The following is a 21,422-nucleotide window of genomic DNA, read 5'->3' on the forward strand; positions in this document are numbered from 1 at the left end:
GTGATGGTCGGGGTGGTGGAGCCCGCTAAACTGCACTTTCTGTCTCTACGGATCGAAAGTTCACGAAAGGACTAAACGGGCACGGTTAGAGGTCTGTCAGGTTACCTAAGTTCGGCATGTTTAAAGGGACAGGATAGAAGGCCGGAAGCCTAGTGGCAGGATTAAAAGGCCAGGCAACCCAAAATGGCTGATCTCAGCGTGGCATGAAAGCGGCTGATCTCAGCCTGGCATGTATCTATGCAGGTGATCTCAGCCTGGCAGCACCACGGGTGGGTGATCTCAGCTAGGCAAGATCTCAGGCTGGCAGGGATGACGGTGTTCTGTAAAATGGAAGCAGTGCAGGCTACCTCAACCTGGCAGCCCTGCGGGTGATCTAAGACTGGCAGCAGTTCAGGCGGTCTCGGCCGTGCAGATAGGGGAGGGATCTCCAAAGTGGCAGCACAGCAGGTGATCTCCGGCTGGCAGGTGTAAAAGTGTTCTCTTCCACAGCAGCACTGGAGGTTAACTCGGTGTGGCAGCGGTGCAGGTGTGATCTCCAGCTGGCAGCGTTGAATGTGGTCACAGGTCGACAGCCCCGCAGGTGTTTTAAGACAGGCAGCGATGATGTCAGGCTGGCAGCAGTGCAGGAAGGACTTCAGGCTGGCAGCAGTTCCCAGACTGGCAGCAGCGCAGGTGATTTAAGACTGGCAGCAATGTCGTCAGGCTGGCAGCAGGACAGGAAGGACCACAGGCTGGCAGCAGTGCAGCGGTTTCCAGACTGGCAGCACCAAAGGTGCTGGCAGCGGTGAAGTGGTCTCAGGCTGGCAGCAGTTTCCAGTAGCAATGAAGGCGGCCTTCACTCTGGCATCATTGTAAATAATAGCCATGCGGGTGGCAGGGTAGCACTAGCTTCTCTCCGGACTGGCATCGGCGAGGGTGGTCTCCAGGCTGCTAGCAGAGCTGGCACCGGTGAGGAAGGCCTCCAGGCTGCCAGCAGAGCTGGCATCGGTGAGGGTGGTCTCCAGGCTGTCAGCAGGTGCTCTCAGGGCCGGCCGCAGCAGGTGAAATTCCAGGTGGCAGAATCCGAGCACACGAGAAATACAGACTGGCAGGACTGGCTAATGCGCCAACTTTAACTGTCCTTTCAAGCGCTTCTTCCTTTTTATACCGTTTTATTTAAATAAAAAAAGACACCTAAAAAGCCCCACCCGCCCAGGAGACGTCAGTGCGTCTGCAGAGGTGCCAAGTGAAGCTCTTTGCACCTTGAGCCCCTCCCCTGTTCTACAGTGCGACGCCCCCCGCTGACATAAACCAACGCCACCCTGCGGGCCCCTTTGATGTGCTTATTTGAAAGAGGCGGCATTTGCATGCAAACCATCACCTTGTTTTAAAAAACATCCGACATCTTCGTACTTTACGGTTGAAGGCCGTCTGGGGGAGGGGGAAGACATGTTAACAAACGTCCAGACCAGTGTACTTTATAAATGCACACGCTGTCAGCATCTCCCTCTAGAGCGGACTATGACTAGATCTCTCCAAGTGTATCCATCTCTGAGGGGGGCGGATTAGGAGGGAGAAGCATCATTGGGCAAACTCACCGTATACCATGGCCCCTCCCGTCTCGTGCAAGAAGCGAAAGCGATGGTTTTTGAAGAGCCATATGGTGAGGATGGTTAGAATAAGCAACAAGCACCTACGAGGACCTATGAGGACATGGGGGGCGGGAGAGGACACGGACGGCGGGAGGGGGCGGGAGAGGACACGGACGGCGGGAGGGGGCGGGAATGGACAGCGCATCTGAATCACGGACGGCGGGAGGGGGCGGGAGAGGACACGGACGGCGGGAGGGGGCGGGAATGGACAGCGCATCTGAATCACGGACGGCGGGAGGGGGCGGGAGAGGACACAGACGGCGGGAGGGGGCGGGAATGGACAGCGCATCTGAATCACGGACGGCGGGAGGGGGCGGGAGAGGACACGGACGGCGGGAGGGGGCGGGAGAGGACACGGACGGCGGGAGGGGGCGGGAGAGGACACGGACGGCGGGAAACGTGCACAGGACAGCGAGGGGGGGGTGGAAAGGCACACGGAGGGGGCGGGAATGGACAGCGCATCTGAATTCACTTTCAGTGAAGGGGGAGGGAACGGGAAAAAACATAACTCCGCCCTGGGAAAAAATCTCCGGAACGCCCCCGAATCTGGTCCGGCCTTGACGGACAGATCCGGCACCCAATGGCTAGCCTCCATTTATGGAGCTAGCCAATGAGAGCCGGGGGACGTTCCAGAAGTCCTTATTGTCGACATAGGATTTCACCTGCGCCGAAAAGCTGCGCAGAGCGCAGCCTTCGGCAGGCGAAACCCAAAAAGCAAAACTGGAAGTTTTAAAACGCTCTATAAATGTGAAGAAGTTTGAAATTGGAAACTAAAACTCATCCTCATCTTACCTTGAGTCAATGGAGAAGCACATGTTTAGCAAACAGAATCTAGTACGGTCAATAGGTGGCCTCAATTAAAGCAGCACTGGTACATGCCGACATGAACGGACCATGCGCAAAAAAGACAAAGTGGTATGCTTAAGTCTAGCATATCACTTCTTTTTCTAAATAATTTTTTTTAAAAGCACTAAACTTGCCATTAAAATAAACATTTCAATTTTCGCATTTTTTGTTTGTGAATTAAATATTTCCAATTGAGTGTATTTGTTTGATGTATACTTGTTTCTGTATTTTTGTACACTATTTTGAGGTTCAGATCGTAGAATTTGCTTCGACGGGGCCCTAGCTTTCAGCAATGGTTCAGTGGGGCTTTCAATGCCAGTCGATCACCACGCTGCGTAAGGCAAGCCTGTCTGCACCCTGTCCCAGGTGGGGACAGGAACCCTGCTCCCCAGCAGCATGAACAGCTGGTGTTCTCTTCTCACCAACTTTTGGCACGCCAGCCAACCTTTGGGGCAAGATGTCGGACCACCTTGGACCCACAGGAAAATATACTCATGTGCCCCTCTTGTAATTTTGAATGCCCTGTGGACCCCTCAGGGTGGTGCGGCGTAGGCTATCCTTAATAGTCACAATCGCTCAGATAATTAGGTTAGAAATCAAGTTTAGGAAGAAGCACTTTGAAAAGCGAAGTCCATTTTAAACTATCAACTATAGATCACTGGCTAAAAGCCAACAGTATATATTGGACTTTTTGGGGATAATGATCTGGATGCCATGATTCTTACCAAAACACTGCTGCATGAGGCATCTGCACCAGACGTTACTGACGCACTTCCATCTACTTAGAATACTGTTAGAAGAGATCAGCAAGGCAAGAAAGGTTGTGGAATTGCTATAACTTTTAAAAATGAATGTGTGTAAAACACAGGGCCTTACCGTCCCAGATTGTGAAGATCTGTTCTTTTTTCCACTAGAGTCAAACCATAAACTTACATTAATGTGAGCACTGGTGTCTCACCCACCAGGGTATGCCGGAAATTGGTGCAGGACGATCCCAGACATACTTGCTCCCTTGATTCTGAAATGTGCAAATTTAACTCTTCTGAGGGATTTGAATATTCACCATAAAGCCCCCATAAATACATTTTCAGTGATCCTCAAATAGGACTTAAGTGTGCTCAATCTGGCTCTTGTTAATTCGGCTCCCACTCATGCAAGCAGGGCATCATCTAGATCAGTTTTTTATTCTAATATGGAAGCACTAACCTCGGACCCTCCACTGCAGTTAGTGTGTTATGATCATCTTCAGGTGCCTTTTTCAGTTAAGAACCAGACCACTCCGTCCACTAAATCTCTTATGGCTCATGATATGGTTAGAAATTGGACGAGATTAGAAGTTTGTGCTTTGAGTGCACAACTGCGGTGTACCATTTCAATCAAACAGCGAATCTAGACCAACTACTGGTAGATCAATGGCTCACAAACGCTCTGGAAACAATTCTGCCAGCAACTGAGATCTTCTCAGAGAATCCACTCTCCCGCTCCCTGGTTTAATGAAGCCCTGCTATTTGAAAGAAAAAAAATAATGATGCAAGGGCCTAGAAAGAGTAGGAAATCTTATAGTTTAGAGCATAAGGGAAAATACAAATAGGGCCAAAAAAATTATCATGGGCTTTGCAATGCTGCCAGAGCAGCATACTATTCTGATAAAATCATAATGGCTCAAATTTGTTTAAAAATCCTGTTTAATGTGGTCAGGGAACTTTTGGAGCCTAACAAGACATCTCTGGCACCAATGATGTTGAAATCTACCTGCAAAGAATTGGTTGACTTTTTTATTAAAAAAAAAAAGTAGCCTGAGTTGGGCGGGGAATTTCGGTTATTGTTATTTCTATTATTTTGCCTTCTTACAATGCCTGACATTTGCATTTACGATATCGTACTATCTCCTTGGCATAAATGTCCCGCTTTGTTATTTAATCTCCGGGAAGGCATGCTGGTCTGTCCCGCCCGCTGTATATGCCTAATGCCTTTACTGCTTATCACAATGTCTTTTTTCATTTTTGCTGGAAAAACCAATAAAATACATTTGAAACTAAAAAAAAAAGTAGCCGGTATTATGTCTGTTCTCTGAAAGAAGCTCTGGAGGCTGATGTTCTGGCCCTTGGATCCACCTCCAGTACAAGAGTGGAGGAAGCTAGCCCTGAAGGGACTAATAATCCAACACACTTGCGGCTGGAAGTTGCGGAACTGGAACAATGTGTTCTGTTGGTTTTTTCCCAATGCTTGGCCATATTGAGATCAATTAAATCTGTATCCCCTCTAGATCTTTTCCGTCCAAGTTAAGCCTTTTAGATTGTGAGGTACTTCAAAGATAGGTTGAAGTACTTAACTACTCATTGAAAGAAGGATGGATCCCGGAGGCCTGGAAACATGTTATGGTTCTTCCTCTCCTGAAAAAAACGCAGTCTCAAACTCATTATCTGGTCAAACTTTAGACCATCCTCCATGTTGCCCATCCATGTGAAGGTTGTACAAAAATGCCACTTTTTTCATGGTTACCCCCAACTTTTCTATATATCTGATGTGCTTTGACTGAATGTGCACTGGGTCCCTGCTAATCAGGTTCCCAGTGCCTGTGTTCTTTACCAAAACTGTACCTTTGTGCTTACAATTGGCACACCTCTGGCCCGCATGTAAGTCCCTTGTAAAAAGTACCAGGTGTACCAAGGGCCTTTTGACCTGAGAAGGTTCCTAAAGGTAGCATCATGTATTCTGCCACCCTCAGAGACCCCTCACCTAACACATATATATTGTCATTGCAGACTATGTGTTGCGGTGTAGATAAAACCTAAGAGTTGACATGGCACACATCTCTGTGTGCAATGGCCACAAACACTGCACATGACATAGGCAAGTCACTCCTCTAACAGGCCTCACAGCTGTAAGGCATGGTGAACTATACTACAGGTGAGGGCATAGCTGCATGAGCAATATTCCCCTACCGTTTTCAAGTCCATTCTTAGATATTGTAAGCCATGTTGAGTCTATGGGCTGGGAGTTTTTTTTATTACAAACTCCACAGCTCAATGATGGCTTGACTGAATGCCAAGACGTTTGATAGCAAACTTCTCAGCATAATAGTCCCACAACACTGATGGCAATGTTCGATTTATTACAAAATGCACTCAGAGGGTATCCTATAGATGCCCACTGAAAAACGACCACTTGCCTTATTTCCAGCTGACTGGTCCGCACCAGCCTGCCACACACACGTTTCTGACCCCCTGAGGAGGGAGCCCTTGAGATCTTGTGGGTCAGGGACAAAGGCTGCTCAGGGTGGAGGTGCTTCACACCTACCCCCAGGCAGGAACAGAATTCAGGACAGTGAGCCTCAAAGGCTTTCCACCTTATGAAATGCTAGCCAGAGCCTCTTCAGCTAGTAGAGATGCCCCCCCCCCCCTAACCAAACTCCACTTTTGGCAGTAAGGTCGGCACAAAAATTAATAGTCAGGAGAGGCGTGTCCCCTCTCTGCCAGGAAACCCCTAAGGTGCCCTGGACTGAGGTGACCCTCTCCTTAGAAAATCCTCCATCCTGAATGGAAGGTTTTTAGCCAAACATGTCAGGAGATCCCCCCCAAAGGAAGGGGACATACTAAGGGTGTGGCCACACTAAAAGGCAAGTAGCTCACTGGCTACTATTTGCCAGTACCTGTAACACCCATAAATTCAGTATTTAGGGGCACCCCTGAACCTTGATCCTCAGATTCCTGCGACCTAAGAAAAGGATGAAGAAGACGCCGTGCAGCCGAGCGTGGAGAAGGCTACTGATTTGGCCCTAGGCCTACCGGCCTGTCCCCTGCTCAAAGACCCTGTATAGAAGACTATGCTTTTCCTGTGGCCAGCAATTTCCAGACCCCTAGGAACACTGCCTACACTTCAACAAAGACCAGATCTCCCGAGGACAGCAGCCCTGTCCAGAAGAATCCAACTACAAGGGCTCCAGATCCAGCTGGTACCACAATACCTGCTCACTCTGCGTCCAATGCTCACGGCCCAAGTCTGAGTGGCTCACCTGTCCAGTGAAATCTCTCCAGGGATCTAGACATCGAATCCAGCATTGGCTGACCTCTCTTGGACTCCACAAAAATGCCTGCAGCCTCATCTTGAAGGGTCCCCCCTGACCACGACCAGCTTCGGTAAAGAAAACCCGTCACCAAAAGGCATCCCTGCATCCACAGCCACCCGACCTAGGGAAGCCAAGCCACTGGTGCCCAGCCCTCTGCTGCCATCTAAACTTAACTGCCGAGCCGGCGGTCACCTTCATCTAGCCTCCTGTCCCAAGACTAGAGCCTCTTTGTGCGACGGATTCCCAATTGAAAAGCATTGGGCGCCACCGCTGATTTGCATCCTACCCCCGGCGGCCACTGTTGGTGGTTTAAGGTTGGTGCTGCCTTGTGACCCCCCATGCCTGCTTTAATCCCTGGGGCCTGTGCCCTGAAATCATGGGTACTTAACTGCAAGCCGCACCTCACCCCCAGTCTCCACTGACTAGCATTGGGCCCAGTGACATCTGCACCCAGACACTGCAGCACCGCTTATGGTGCAGTACCTACCTTGGTCTGACCCTTGCCCAGTGATGATGCCAGCCCCGAAGACTGGACGCGCAATTCGGTTACTTACCTGTATATAACTGTTTTCCTTCCATAGGATTGCTTTGGATCTTTTTGCCTATTACACCAGCTGTCTATATTTTGCTACTGTTTGATTGACATTGCCAAAGTATTTGACTGCCTTTTCAAAATAATACCTACTGCATTTGACAAGTATTACCATTCTTAAAATTGTTACTTACCTGCAACTTAGTTCATCTTGGTTCTAAAATAAAATAAAGTAATACGCTTTTATACAAAACAATTGGTCTTGGATTTAGTCTTTGAGTGTGTGACATCATTCCTTGATGGATTGTGTACAACAAATGCTTAACACAGCCCTCTGATAAGCCTAACTGCTCGGCCACACTACCATAAACAGAGCTTTTAGAATTATCTACTCAAGCCTCTGGGCATCCACTGGACTCTGTGCACACTATACCTTACTTTGGTATAGTATATACAGCGCCAGCTTCCTACAACAGCTAACTGTGCTTGCGGAAAATCAGAATGTTCTGCATCCATCGCAGTCTGACTTCCGCGCTGGACACAGTACAGAGTCACTCTCCTGGGGATCACATAACATCTTGGATAGATCCTGGATGAGGGCTGCAGGGTCACACTGATCTTACTTGATTTGAGTGCGGCATTCAATACTGTGTTTCACCTCACTCTCCTGGAAAGGCTGGCGTCTTTGGGGTTGCAGGGTACGGCACTAGCATGGCTATCCTCTTTTTTTGAGAACCGCTCATTTCAGGTCTTTCCCAGCAGCACTGGATCAAAGACTCAGGCACTAGAGCAGGGTGTTCCTCAGGGCTGGGCATGGAGTCTGATGCCTTTTAACATCTATGCCGCCCCCTTGCAAAGCTGGTGGAGAGAGGTGGTCTGACTTTGTTCTAGTATGCGGACGACACTCAGGGACATAGCTCCAGCACCCTAATTCTAGGCCAGAGCAGGATCTCAGCGTGGATGGGCATACATCCTCTCAAGCTAAATGGAGAGAAGACGGAAGGGATGCTTCAGGGCAAGAATCCCCAGTTACGGAGCCCTCAGCATCACCCGGATGCTTTGGGTCACCTTCCGGACCTCTAAGTGCAGGTAAAGAAATCATGACTTCTGGTTATACGCGAAGCACAAAATGAAGCCCCAGGTGGGTAAGGTAGCGTCCACCTGCTGTGCAGTTTTGAGGTGGGTTAAAAAGATAACAGGAATGCTACCGCTTTCTAGTCAGAAAACAGTGATTCAAGCCCTGATCCTGTCTAGAGTGGATTATGGAAACATTTTATACTTGGGGGGCCGAGAAGGCGGTCATCTGGCACTTGTAAATAGTACGAAAAGCTACAGCCAGGCTACTTTTCAGCCTTCCAAAGTAAGTGTTGGCTTCTCATTTGCCTCACTGGCTGCCTATAGACAAGGGCATGCGGTTTAAAGCTCTATGTTATAGGCATAAGGCTATATCGGGTGCTGCCCTGCAATACAGTTTGGATCTGGTGTCATCCTATCAGCCCACTCGAACGCTCCGGTTATCTTACCAGTCCTTGTGCAAAGTGCCAAGAATGATCTCCTAGAGTCCTTGCAGAATTGCCCCTCTCTTACGGCATTTTGCAAGACCTGTTTATTTTAATTTCAGTTTAGGGGCTGCACTTCTCTACTTGGGTCCAGTGCAGGGAAACCATTTGGGGTATCGGTGTGTTTTATAAGATACAAATGAATAAAAATCACTTTCAGTTCCAACAGATTGATGTGGAGCTGAGACTCTGCCGGAGACAAGAGTCCTCTGATCTCCACCTCTCTCAGGTGCTGGCCCCAGCCGTGGAGTGACACATCCAGATGTTGGGGAGGGAGGGGAGGGAGGGGTGGGGGGGGGAGGGTTAGAGAGAGCTGTCGACCTCATGGCAGTCAGTGAGCTAACACTGCAGGTCTTTTAATGCTCCCTCTGATATCTGGACCAGGTTGGAGAGAGATCCCTGATGCTGTGCCCGCTAAGTCTCTGAAAATGCAGAGCTTGCATATGCCAACGGGCATGTTTTGCCAACAGGATAAAGGAGGGATGAGACCCAGCAGCCTCCGAGTCAGTCTCATCGAAAAGACAGAGGCTAAAATATCAAAATCATGACCCGAATATCTTGGACTCGCTATTCCAGAGTATAAGCCAGAAACTGCACTGTTTCCAGAACATCGCTGATGAAAGGGAGTGTCTAAGAGGGAGTCGGGCGTGACTTTGGCACCTTGATAGTGAATGCCAGCAAATGCAGGAGGTCCGCAGTAGTCCAGAGGTGGAAGATGATTGCCTTTGGCGAGTCAATTATCGAGAGGGGGAAGACTGGAACTCCTAACCTCTGCAGATGTGCTGCAACCACTGCCATCACCTTGGTGAAAACACAGTGCACTGATGAGGCCGAAGAGAAGCACAGTAAACTTTATAAATAAATAAATGAACGAGTTACTTACCTTTGGTAACAATGTATCTGGTAGAGACACAGTCTAGCCACAGATTTCTTAACTTTGGAATGTTGCCAGGTGTTAGTCTGGATCTGGAGAATTTTCAGCAGTACCTCTGGCGTCGGGGGGTGGCTTTGCATGGCTCCATCCTGCCGCCGCCCATGGATATGTTGTCAATGGAGCCATATAAGTCCCTTCCGGCGCGTGGACGTCAGTTTTCTACTGTGAAACTTTTCGACGCTACAACGCGGAGCCACAAAGGCTGTGAGAGAGTGGGAACAGTGTGCCATAAAAGATCAAAAACTTGCAACAACAACGAAAAAGAAAAATAGAATGATGAGAAACATCACCATGTAAGTTAGAAAAAGAGTACTTTATACAGTAAGGGACTGAATGGAGAGAACAGAGAGAGAAAAATAATCATGGACTTAGATGATGCGACCCAGATTAATTACGAGTGGCTTGTATTAATTCAAGCATTCCATCCATTTCTGTCCTGGATGCTAGCATTCGACTTGCAGGATGTGTCTTTCCACACTTCCGTCCTGCCTGCCCATGGAAGCCACCAACAGTTTACAGTTGGCCGGCATCATTATCTGATAGAGACATCTAGCCGCAGATTCCATAATTTAGAATGTTCCCAGGCGCCAGTCTGGATCCGGAGAATTTTCAGCACTACCTCTGCGCACCGGGGGCTGATGTCACATGGCTGTGTCCCAATGTCACCCCCGGATATGACGTCAATGGAGCCTTTTAAGTCCCTCCCGGCACGCGGACGTCAGTTTTCTTCTTTTCCGCGGCTCAACGCGGATCCAGAAGAAGCGGTTCCTCTGGCCTGTTTTGTTTCAGGCCTTTTCTACTCCTTTTGGCGTCCAGGAACAGTGTGCAATGCCTTCGAGCTTCAAGTCGTGTAAGACTTGTATGCGGCAGATGTCGGCGACGGATCCACAGGAGATCTGCATGTGGTGCTTGGTAGAGCACCACGACTCCTAGGAGTGCGATGCCTGCCAGCAGTTGACACCGAAGTCCCTTTCGTGAACATCGGATGAAGTTGTTGCCCTCGCGCTGCCAGTCTCCATCTCAAGCTAAGGCTCATGTTCGGGACAGGTCACAGTCGTTCCCGTGGACGTTGCTTATCTGACGTGGGTAAGCACAAGAAGTCACGGAGGTCATCGACCTCGCATAGATGTGATGTTCAGGCCCGCTGCTCTCGATCTTCGTCAGACACAGGTCGTCAGGAGTCGGCCTCCACCTACCCCCCATATCCTGGTGCTCGGGCGACTACGATCCAGATGGAAACCTATTCTCTGGCTTTACTGCCCATCTTTGGGTCACCCCCTCACCCTGGCGCGCCTTAGCGCCCCACAGCAGGGGTAGGGGCTCAGGTCGGGACTTTGGTGGCGGGTTCACCCTCGGCACCGATTGAGAACCTGGACTCCGGTTCCGGAGTTGCTGCAACGTCGGGGCACAACCCGGAGGGGCATCCCAGTCATACGTCGAGCCTTCCTGTGGCATCTCTCCATAGCCCTGTGAGGCTCTCTACACCAACGTCGGATGTGGCTGCAGCGCTGAGCTCGACTCAGTTGATGCCGTTCCTCTCCGCTGTTCCCCATCTCAGTGGCGGTCAAGTCGACACTGGCCCGACGCCGGGTGGACGAGACTTCGGTGGTCGTCGAGGCGACGCAGTCTCGACATCGGCCGATGCCGTCCACTGCTATTCTTTTGTTAGTGGAGGAGGATGAGGCCTCTGAGGGTTACCCACCACCAGGGTTGTTTTGATGTTTCTCGGAGCAGGTGCCCATCGGCCACTGGCAGGCATTTGGTTGTCGTCGGGCTGTAGATCCTCTACAGTTGGGTGGACGGGTTAGCCTACAACCGTCCCCTACAGGTGGCTTATTGTAGCTCCTAGAATAGCCACGTAGGCTAGTGTGGTGTTTGCGAGGCCGGTTCGCAAGGCTGCAGATTTCTTACAGATGCAGCCTCCCTTTAGTCTCTCTGCCTTCTGATTTCTTGTTGGATCTACTCCACAGGGCGCTGTGGAGGTGTAGCCCTTGCAGGTCATTATATGGCACTCTTCTTGGGGCTTGGGCGAGGCCCTCATCAGGGGACCCTGTGGATCATGCTATTGCACATTGTCATCGTCCGGCTCCAGATGACCTGGTCTGTTTGTCCCTCTATCGTAGGGATCAGGGGCTGGTAGTCCAAGCATTTTCAGTCTCGCTACCCTCCCTCCCTCCTCCGCTGTTTTCTCTCTCTAAGGAGTCTCGATGGTTGGAGTCGTATGGCCACCTTGTCTTTGCGTCCACTAGCTCCGGCCTTCGGTACCTGAATATGTCCTGCATGTTGGCACAAGCTACTTTTGCTATTTGGGACTTGGTTGAGCGTCTCCTTCCAACTCTTCCAGAGGGCCTTCGAGCTGACCTGGTCCGGCTACTTCATAATGGCCGGGAAATGGCACAGTTTTACATTCGGACGGCCATGGACACTACTGACTCTGGGAGTCAGGCTATGGCCAGGGCAGTTGTTCTGCGTCGCCATGCCTGGTTGCGCAATAGCAGCTTCCCTGAAAATGTTCAGGAGCTTCTTAGGGATCTGCCCTCTGATACCCAGTCTTTTTGACAGTCACACTGACTCAGAGGTTCAGCGCCTCATGTCTGAGTTGCCATGACTTCCATGGTTCATAGTCCTCATTGCAGACTTTTAATTTAATTTGAAGTATTGTCACTGCTTTTCTGGTATCCGTCTGTAGGTTCAAGACTTTATTTCCAGGACGGACTGTACGGCTAGCGTTTTTTGTATTTCTTTTTGTGTCGTGTGTCTATGAGCTTGTCTCAAGAGGTGTCCCTTACTTTTTATAGGGATGTGACATACCCTATGTGGGGTATTCGTTGGCTATTAAATAGCATGCTCTTCCTGGCACAGAAAGTTTTGAAGGCTCCCGCTGAGTCCTCTTAGGGTGGTTGTCTTCTGTCCTTTTGGGGAATAGTCCTATGGGTCATACGGTAGGCTTCTCACTTCATTCCGCTCTTCCTACTGTTTTGGAACGTCCCCTTTGGTGAGACCCACCTCTCTCCTGGAGCTTATGCGGTGCCTTCTACGGTTGGTCCCTAGCACTCTCCTGCTTCTTTGGATGCAGACTTCTCCAGAGTATTGTGGGGTTTCTGCCATGCCTGGTTCACCCCAGCGTGTTCACATCTTCATTTCTTGCCTTTGGCTGTTCTTTCGACTTTTCACTGTACTCTTTTAGCCTACGTCGCAAGTGTCCCTTATGGGCATGTTGTTCTGTTCCGCTCCGGAACGGTTTCTTTCCATGTTTTATGCGGAGATGACATGTGAGGACACACTGGGTATGTTTGGTGTCACTGAGTGCCTGCGGTATACCTTGCGCTGCTGACTTGGCCATGTTCTTTTTTTGGTGGTTATTTTTCATACAAAGTCACCTCATTTGGACCCAGCTATATGCAAATCATCTTGACCGTGCTCCTATTGAAACAGGCCAGTCCGAACTGCCAAGCTAGGTCCTCCCTGAACCAGAACACAAGCAACCTAGGACAGGTTTCCCCCTAGTTATGGGCACATCAGTGGGGTACAGCGTGGATCCAGTGACAGTGTGCATGGGACATCTGGGCATATCCTTCCAACTCAGGGCGACAAACTAAAGTACACAAAAAAGTGATGATGTAATACTTCAATTAACCCCAGCCACAGGTAATTACTGGGGCTGCATCCCAGTCCATTGTTATTTTACACACCCGGTCAGCTCAGTTTGGGCCCAGCTATATGCAAATCAGTCTTGAACTTGCTCCGATTGCGACAGTCGTGCCTAAACTGCCAAGGCAGGTCTTCCCTGAACTATAACACAGGAAAGCCAGTACCGGTTTCTCCCTTGTGATGGGCTCATCAGTCGGGTACAGCTTGATTCCAGAGACGGCTGAGCCCATAACTAGGGAGAAACTGGTCCTAGGTAGCTTGTTTTCTGGTTCAGGGAAGGCCTGGCAGTTTGGGCTGGACGGTTTACCGAGGGTAAAGGCTGATTTCCATATGGCTAGGTCCACACTGAAGTAGTATGGTGGGCCAAAATAGATTGATTGGGATGCGTACAGAGCGATTGCCAGTAGCTGAGATTAATTCAAGTATTTTACCCATCACCTTTGTGTTGTTGCAGATAAGACCTGAGCCAGAGAGAGCATCTTGAATTGTTCCTTATTCAAAAAGCAGTTGAGTCTAGGGTAGGACGAAGGCCCCCCATTCTTCTTTGGCACCAGAAGGTAACGGGAAAGCAATCACGACCTACTTGTGATGCTGTGTCCCTCACGATGGCTCTTTTTTGCCAAAATGGCCAGTACTTCCTGTTGCAAGAGCACAAGGTGGTTCAGTCAACCGATCTGGGGGCGGAGGGAGTGGCGGCAGAGTTTGTTGGAATTAGAGGGTGTAATTCCTTTGGACAATTTAAAGCACCAGTTTGTCATGTACCTCAATTGGTGCAGATGGTGTAGAATTCTGCTGTCAACCGGGAGGAAGTGGACAGCTTTGGTGCACCTCTGGCTGTGGGCCCTACTAAGTTTGTTGGAGCCACGTCCGCTTTCATGAAAGGACTGAGCCTGCTAACTGTGGTGGCTAGGTGGGAAAGGGCATAGCTGACATCCCCTACCATAGACTCAGAAGGGACCATGGTGGAATGCAGCTGTCAGGGACTACAGAGAGACCCAACAATTTAGCACTGAATCTTTTCACGGCCTAAACTACCGGGTCTCCAAAGAAATGAGTTCCATTGAAGGGCATGTCTATGAGCAAAGGCTTGGACATCTCCTAAAAAGATGGTATTACTCAACCAAGCGTGACGTCTCAGAGCCACTGTTGGGACTTGGCACTTTTTCCTCTGAATTTTTTTCGCTTTTGTGGGAATCAACATGTCATGTTGATGAATCTGAAATACCAATCTTAAATGTGATGCAATGGTGTACGCACCTGTAATCCCCCCATTGTAAGAATGCACCTTGGTAAAATGTTACTTTTAAAATGGATGCCATGGCTGTGTGTTGTGCCGTCTGACTGAGGTGGGTTACCAGTCATAGTTATTCGTTTCCCAGCCATCCCAGCTTTTGGAGGGAAACCTAGCACCCAGGGTGCTCTACACCTCCCCCTGAGCCAGTCAGAACTAGTTTCACCAGATGCTTCTAGAAGCTTCTGGCACTGACTGGTAGGTGGGGTGAGGGGCGTATAAATAGGGGGCTGTGCCACCATGTGCTCAGTCAGAGCGTGGACTTGAATGAGAGGGGACCTACTGCCAGGAGGTACTGCCGCATGGGCCTCTGTGCTGCCCCTGTGCCCAAATGTACCCCTCCGCTGTCCACAGGGCTAGGGAGAGCCCCGCTGCTGGAGTTAAGGCTGCTGTATCAGGAGGAGTGCCACGTTACAGAGGATGATGGTTCCTAGGACCTACAGCCCTGTTCTGATGAGTGCCCACTGACTGCTGATCTTTCCCATTAGTGCCTCCTGCTCTGCTGCATAGCGCATGGAAAGGAAGAGCGCTGTATCTGTGCTGCCCAGGAGAAGAAAGGTGCTGGAAAGCGGCAGCCTACCCCGCATGTCATGATTGCTGAAGAATCACCTCCGCAACCCGGGTGCCCAGAAAACCCCGGGCTTCTGCGCTGCTCACAGCGACCCGGAAGCCAGGCAGAAGCGCGCCTGGTGGTGGGCGAGGCCTGCCGCCCGACATCCGGAGCCTCGCGGGAAGTGGTGGTGTTGCGGGGCCCCGTGTTGACAGAGGAGCCAGCCGGGAGCCTATCCCGCGCTGGCCCAGCAGCACCCGAAGACGCCTGCAGCCTCGCGGAGGCTGCATCGAAGTCCCGGTTCCCAGGAGGGGGCCCGGGTGAAGCCAGGAGACCTGCTGTCCTTCGTGGGACTCTCGTGTGTAGAGGAGAGCCCCGCAGTGCCAGCAGCTGCTGGGAGAGAACGATAGAGGGGGAGGGGAGGGGAGGGTGGGTTGAGGTCCATTGTCGGTGCGTGCCCACCCCACCGCATGGAAGTCCCTGAGAACCCGCAGGAGAAACCCCGAGGGGGAAGAGGACACCCGAGGGAGTCCCGGTGAGTGGGGCTGCGTTTAGGGCCTAGGGGGGTTGGTTGAGGCACCGGGTAGGTGCCTTCCCCCTGTGGCCCCCAGCCCTCGAGGAGGTGCTAATCTTGCTTCTTTCAGCTGCCCCGATTGGCAGTGGGCAGCTGCAAAGTGCGGCCATAATTGTTTGAAGCCCCCGTGGGGATCCACCACGGACAGGGCCACAGTGCCCCGGGGGCTACCCAGGGATGCCGCAGTGGCGGGTTGCTGCAACGTGAGGCATTTTTCTTTAAGCCTCGGGTCCCAGGAGGGGACCCCCAACTGGCCAGAACTTAGTGGGCCCCCTAATTTTTGATTGTAGAGTACCAAAGAGGGGCTCCCTCGACGCAGTAGCATCTGAAACTAACCTGCACCAGGAGACATCGCTGTTGGGGTACTTTAAAGTCCCAGGACAGGGGCTCCCAGGACACGGTGGCGCCAAAGGCTGATGGCACTTATAATGTGTGCCGCTTTCCCTCAGTGACTGCATCACTGTTAATGTTCATGCCCCTCTATTATACATAAGGTGTTTTCCCGTCAATGTGATGCTGGTGGTTTTACGCCTTGTGAGCTTATGGCCTAATGGTAATGCCCTGGCTAATGAGAGTGTGGTGCCTAATGTTATACTTTTACGCTACTGGTAATGGTTCTCCCCTAATGCAGACACTGATTGCAAAGGTCACGCTCAGGGTTTAGGTCCCAGTTGAGTATGGTGATGCCTAATTTTATGCCCAACGCTATACCTGATGTCATGCAAATGTGTGGATGCCCTTACGCTGAAGGCTGTTGTGCATAATAAGCCCCTACGCTCATATGTTTATGCCGTTGTGGTTTTCATGCTAATGCAGGTATGCATAATGTAAGTTATGTCTCTGGATGTTGTATTGATGCTCATGTGATATCCCAGGACTGTCAAGTTTCGGTGCTCACCTGTTTATACCTAAGACTACGACTACTAAGGTTCTATGCATAATGGGCCTGATTTAGGGTGTCCCCGGCCTAATGAGAGTACCAAACTCAGGTCTCTATATCTAATGAGGTGTTGAGGGGTTGTTGTTTCAGGCCTGCTCACACAGTGATTGATGCCTATCGTGAGACCCTGCTGAGTTCCCGACCCAGCCAGTAGGTACTGGCTGCTCTACATTTACTACTGATGATTCCGGCCACTGTTAATGTTGGTTATGCTAATGAGGATGCCTTATGTTTAGGCCTGATACTTATAACAAGGTCACCCAGTACCTGGACTTGCCAGTAGGAACTGGATGTTACACATTTATTGATGGACTGTACAGTTATCCTAGTTGTATCGTGTGATGATTCTGGCAGCGGCCCGATTGGCCCTGCCCTGTAAATAGTCTCCATGTGAATTATTACCTAGTGCCGGCTGGCACAGTTTATCTGCACCTGTGATTCCCTTCTGATGTGTTGATCTTAGAATACACATACAGTTTTTTCACCCAAACTGGTGTGGTCTCTTTTTGTAGTGGGCCTCGTGTGTTGCCTGTGGGTGCTGCATGGATGTTTTACACATTTCCTCCGGAGTTTGGCCCACCCGCTCTGCACCACGCTACCCCATTTCTAACAGCCACCCCATTTCTAACAGCCACAGAAGAAGCGATGGCTCTGTCCAGTGAGTTAGTTGTATCCAACCCACATCGAACAGTGAACTTTTCTACATCTCGCCTGTCAGTGATAGCTTGGAAGAGTGTGCCCCAAGGTTCATCAGGGGCCAAAGGCAGCATTTGCACAACTGTATCCCACACAGTATGAGAACAACGACCCAGTAAGCATGTGGTGTTCACAGATCATAGTGCCAGGCTGGTGGAAGAAAAAATCCTCTTACCGATTCCCTATCATGTGGTGTGGTAGGGAACGTGCCTGTATTGATTTGGGAAATTGAAGCCTGGACCACCAGGCTGGCTCTCAGGGGTGGGATGCTGAGGAAGGCAGGCTGGGTCACTGGGTGAGGAACGATGGTGGTGAGAGATAGCCCTGTGCACAGGAGTGTCTTTGCGGGCTTGGCCCAGGCTCCCATCAGGACATAGGGAGGACTTTGTTGAAAGGAAGTAAGGCTTTTGATGGGGACACCCCCGGTTGAAGCACCACCGTCAAAATGCTTTTTTTGACCTGAACTGTGGGCAGCTGTATGTCCATGACCTCAGCCGCCCCCGACTACTATCACGAAGGAAGCCACTTCCTCCGCAGCTAACGTGGGAGAAGAGAGCAGGCCAGTGTCTGGTGTGGTATCCAGACCACTGGCATACACCAGGTCCTCACACCAGTCGTATGAGCCATTGACTCTGCTAGGGCTTTAGTATAAGAATAAGGACCCTCAGATCCCCTGCCCTTCAGTGTAATAAGGGCTCTGTCTCCAATTCAGGCTGTGTGGGTGTGGGCCTGGTCGGTGCCGGAAGCGATGTCGTGCGTCGCTGGTCCAGCTCCGTATTGGAGTCAGTAATCATGATGGGTTTGGTGCCCCTGATAATCGCCAGCGTCTACGGGAACTGCGCCACTGAAACAGTCCCCGGAGGAGGTCGTAAAGTCCTAGCTGTGGCTGATCCAGATCCACCAATGGATCCCAAGGGGTGCCAAGAGCAAACTTACCAGTGACGCTCCAGTCGAAGACCCTAACGAACCCATGGGAGCCAACAGTGCTCCAGATGGCTTAGACCACCCAAAAATGAGACTCATGGCCAGACAACTCTCCAAGTTAGGCTGAGGTTGATGCGGAAAATTTGGGGAAGCAGGGAATAGGTCCAATTTCTGATGCCGGATGCACAGGGACCAACTGCGAGCAGGGTTGGGGTTTGGGGCGTCATTCGTTGGGTACGCTGAAGAGTGGGAGCGACAAGGGGAAGATGAAGATCGCTTTGACTTCTTGTGGGACTTACCAGAAGAAATCCTGAAGCAGTATGAGGACTGTTGCATACGACTCTGGGAGCAGACCAGGACCTCTCATCTCATGCAAACAGGACCTGGAGCAGCACAGAGAGGTGAGACGAGCAGTCAGAAGCTTCAAGGCCCGTAATCAAATGGTATTCTGATTCATAGTCTCACACTCCGTGCATGTTGCAGAGTTGTGGCCTTTTCCAAGACACCAGAGCCAGACCAAGTAGGGGGTTGGGTATTGGGTATGTCTGTCACTGACATCAATCAATGGCAGGGTCCATAAGGTTTGTAGCCAGTGGGCTTTTTTGGGGACACTGTTAAAAAAGTAGAAAAAAAGGCACTATTTGTCCACAAGAAGGTCGACGTCAGTCAAAAAAAATCACTGAAGGGAGCTTGATCCGGACTGAGGGCACGGAAGAGAAGGAACTGAGGTAGGTGCGCTGGGGTGACGCCTATATAGGCACTGTACTTGTCAATTTCAGCGTAGACAACGCCACATGGAGCCAAACGACACCACCTACCAGCACACAAAGTGGATTGCTGAAATAATTTCTGGATCCAGTCTGATGCCTGGGAAATATTTTAAGGTAAGGAATCTATGGCTAAAAGTCTCTATCCGATAAAAGCCTTGTGAAGCAGAAATCCATTTTTTGTACAACTGTAGAAGGTGCTGTTGGTACCTCAAAAAAGGATCTATATTTCTACAGTATCATAATCTAGACCTGCAGTAATCTACCATCCATAGGTCAGTTTATTCTGAGCATTGGTATATTGACTTGGTTTGGGCATAGCATAGAAATACTTTCTTGAAACACACAACAGAGCTGTGTGGGTCACAATTTGGGTCCCCTGCCCTGATGCTCAGATACAACATAGCTCTGAATTCCATGCAACAATCCTGGATACAGTTTGCACCTTTCAACTTCAAATTACCCCCAGAAAGAGACTTGCCCTCTTGTTTTTCCTCTGTGCTCAATTTATAAGTTTAAAAACTGTGCCGCTGATTCGTTTCTCAAAATCCTCTACAATTAGAGAGCGAAAGGGCCCTCACACAATCCAGATGACAAGCTAGGTACCAAACATCTCTCTGAGGCATATTGACAGTACTTTTTACCACTGGATAAAGACACGCATATCACCTATAATTTTGTTTAGGTTACTTGAACACAAAAATAAGCTTCCCGTGGAGGGGTTATATTATGTAAAAAAGTTTCTTCAAATGGCACGACGAAATCCCATCATGGTGCACTATTGGGGGAATGAAACAGTTTTTTTCCACTTCGTACAACATTCCCCAATTATCGCATTGAGGAAAGTCGTATTTGTGGGGGGTCGCAATACAAAAAAATGTATATTAAATAAAAGCACTGCTGGTTGTCAAGCAGCGGAAACTGGGACGTGCCTCCTCCGGGTGGTCATCGATGGATCACTGCTGTCAGCAAACAACTTCCCACAGTGAGCCACTTAGGGTTTTCGTGCAGCCCTGAAAATCCATTATGCGACTACCTGTAGTTAAGCCCATGACGTGTTTGTGTACAGATACTTATAAACGTTACATATTAAAAACAGATATTTGTTGAAAATGCGAGCACCACATGCAAAAAACTCTGTGCCATTGCAAAATAATAAAACACACAGGAAAATACACGGATTGGCGTGTGCTATTTGAACATATACTGTGTATGTGACAAATGGCTTACACAAAAAATATTATGGGCTCTTTAAATAACATTTAACACCACAAGCCCCAGTATGTATGCGGGCACATGAAAACGTTTAGTTTCAGGATAAGATTACAATTTCATTTCTGTAAGGTGCATTATGGTTAACAAACGCACAGCATAGCATTCTAAGCCGAGGAACAAGAGGAAATAAAAGGGATACCTACTTTCTGCTGCTAGAAGTCCTAGTAGGAAGGCAGCGTTGGGACAAACAACAAACAGCGTGAAGATATAAAAAGCAGCAAGTAGAAAACATGCAGCCAAGCACTATCCGCACAAGCAGAAACACTCATATACATTAGCAGAGCTGTATAACATTTTTTACTCCTGCTAGTCACGAGTGTTTGCAGCCACTTGAATTTGAAATAGTTACCTTAAAGGCGATTTGCTGTAATGGAAGGAGGTGCACGTGAAACATTCATCTTAGACATAAAGGAGAAACGACTTCTGGTCGAGCACGATATGTGGCCTAAATGCATTCTGGTACTTGAAGGCCCATTACTTTTCAACATAATTTACATAAGTGAAATAGATTTCAATCACGAAAACCTTATTTGCTTCCAAGTATAACCTTTGACCTACGAGTTTGCTGTTTTGCGGCTCGGAATAGTTTCAGTGCCTCATGCCAGGTGTAACGCTGATGCTACTTCCTATATCAAGTACAGTAACATACCCCAGAGAAGGACTGGGCCTTGCGCCAGCAGATCAATCATAGTGAGGGGCGGAGGGCCAGACATGTACACAATTGTATGCAGCGTGCCACAGTTTCAAGCAGTTGGATTGGAAACCTTGTGGATGACCTGATTCCAAGTTGGCCTTGAATAGGCTGCTCATAGGCTACCCAAGTTGGAAAGTAGCAAGGAAGGCACAGAGTATGACAAGGTGTAATGTGAGAGAAGCAGAATTCAGCCCACGACCAGCAGCAGTTGAAGAAACTCTCACTCTGACCTTATGCCAGGGTGAGAAGGGCACCCGCGGCTGTGATTCATCAACACTGCAGGAAACGGAGCCCCACCTGTTACAGTGCTCAGGTCCTATAATAGTTGGATACTTAATTTCTAAGTATCGTTCTCATAGAAATTACAAAATAAAAGTTGAATTAAATACATATTGCTAATCCATAGCACATCAATGGTCACAATAAACCTACTCGAACAATAAAGTGTTATCAATTAGTGCAAATAATAATTGCCTTGGGGGAAAGGAC

The 21,422-nt window shown here is 49.6% G+C and overlaps 1 protein-coding gene across 8 annotated transcripts in view; it reads right to left on the reverse strand.

Moving 5' to 3' along the window:
* The window catches only part of CASK (calcium/calmodulin dependent serine protein kinase), a 1,268,764-nt gene that overhangs the window by 446,323 nt on the left and 801,019 nt on the right, over positions 1-21,422 (reverse strand). For 4 of the 8 annotated variants that reach the window (XM_078658301.1, XM_078658299.1, XM_078658297.1 and 1 more), the window contains exon 11: positions 20,383-20,400. The exons of the other annotated variants lie outside the window; for them this stretch is intronic. In XM_078658301.1, coding sequence (XP_078514427.1) covers positions 20,383-20,400 — 18 coding nt within the window. The remainder of the gene's footprint in view (positions 1-20,382; positions 20,401-21,422) is intronic. 8 annotated transcript variants of the gene reach the window in all.

Source organism: Lissotriton helveticus, chromosome 8, assembly GCF_964261635.1.
Source record: "Lissotriton helveticus chromosome 8, aLisHel1.1, whole genome shotgun sequence".
Classification (NCBI taxonomy): domain Eukaryota; kingdom Metazoa; phylum Chordata; class Amphibia; order Caudata; family Salamandridae; genus Lissotriton; species Lissotriton helveticus.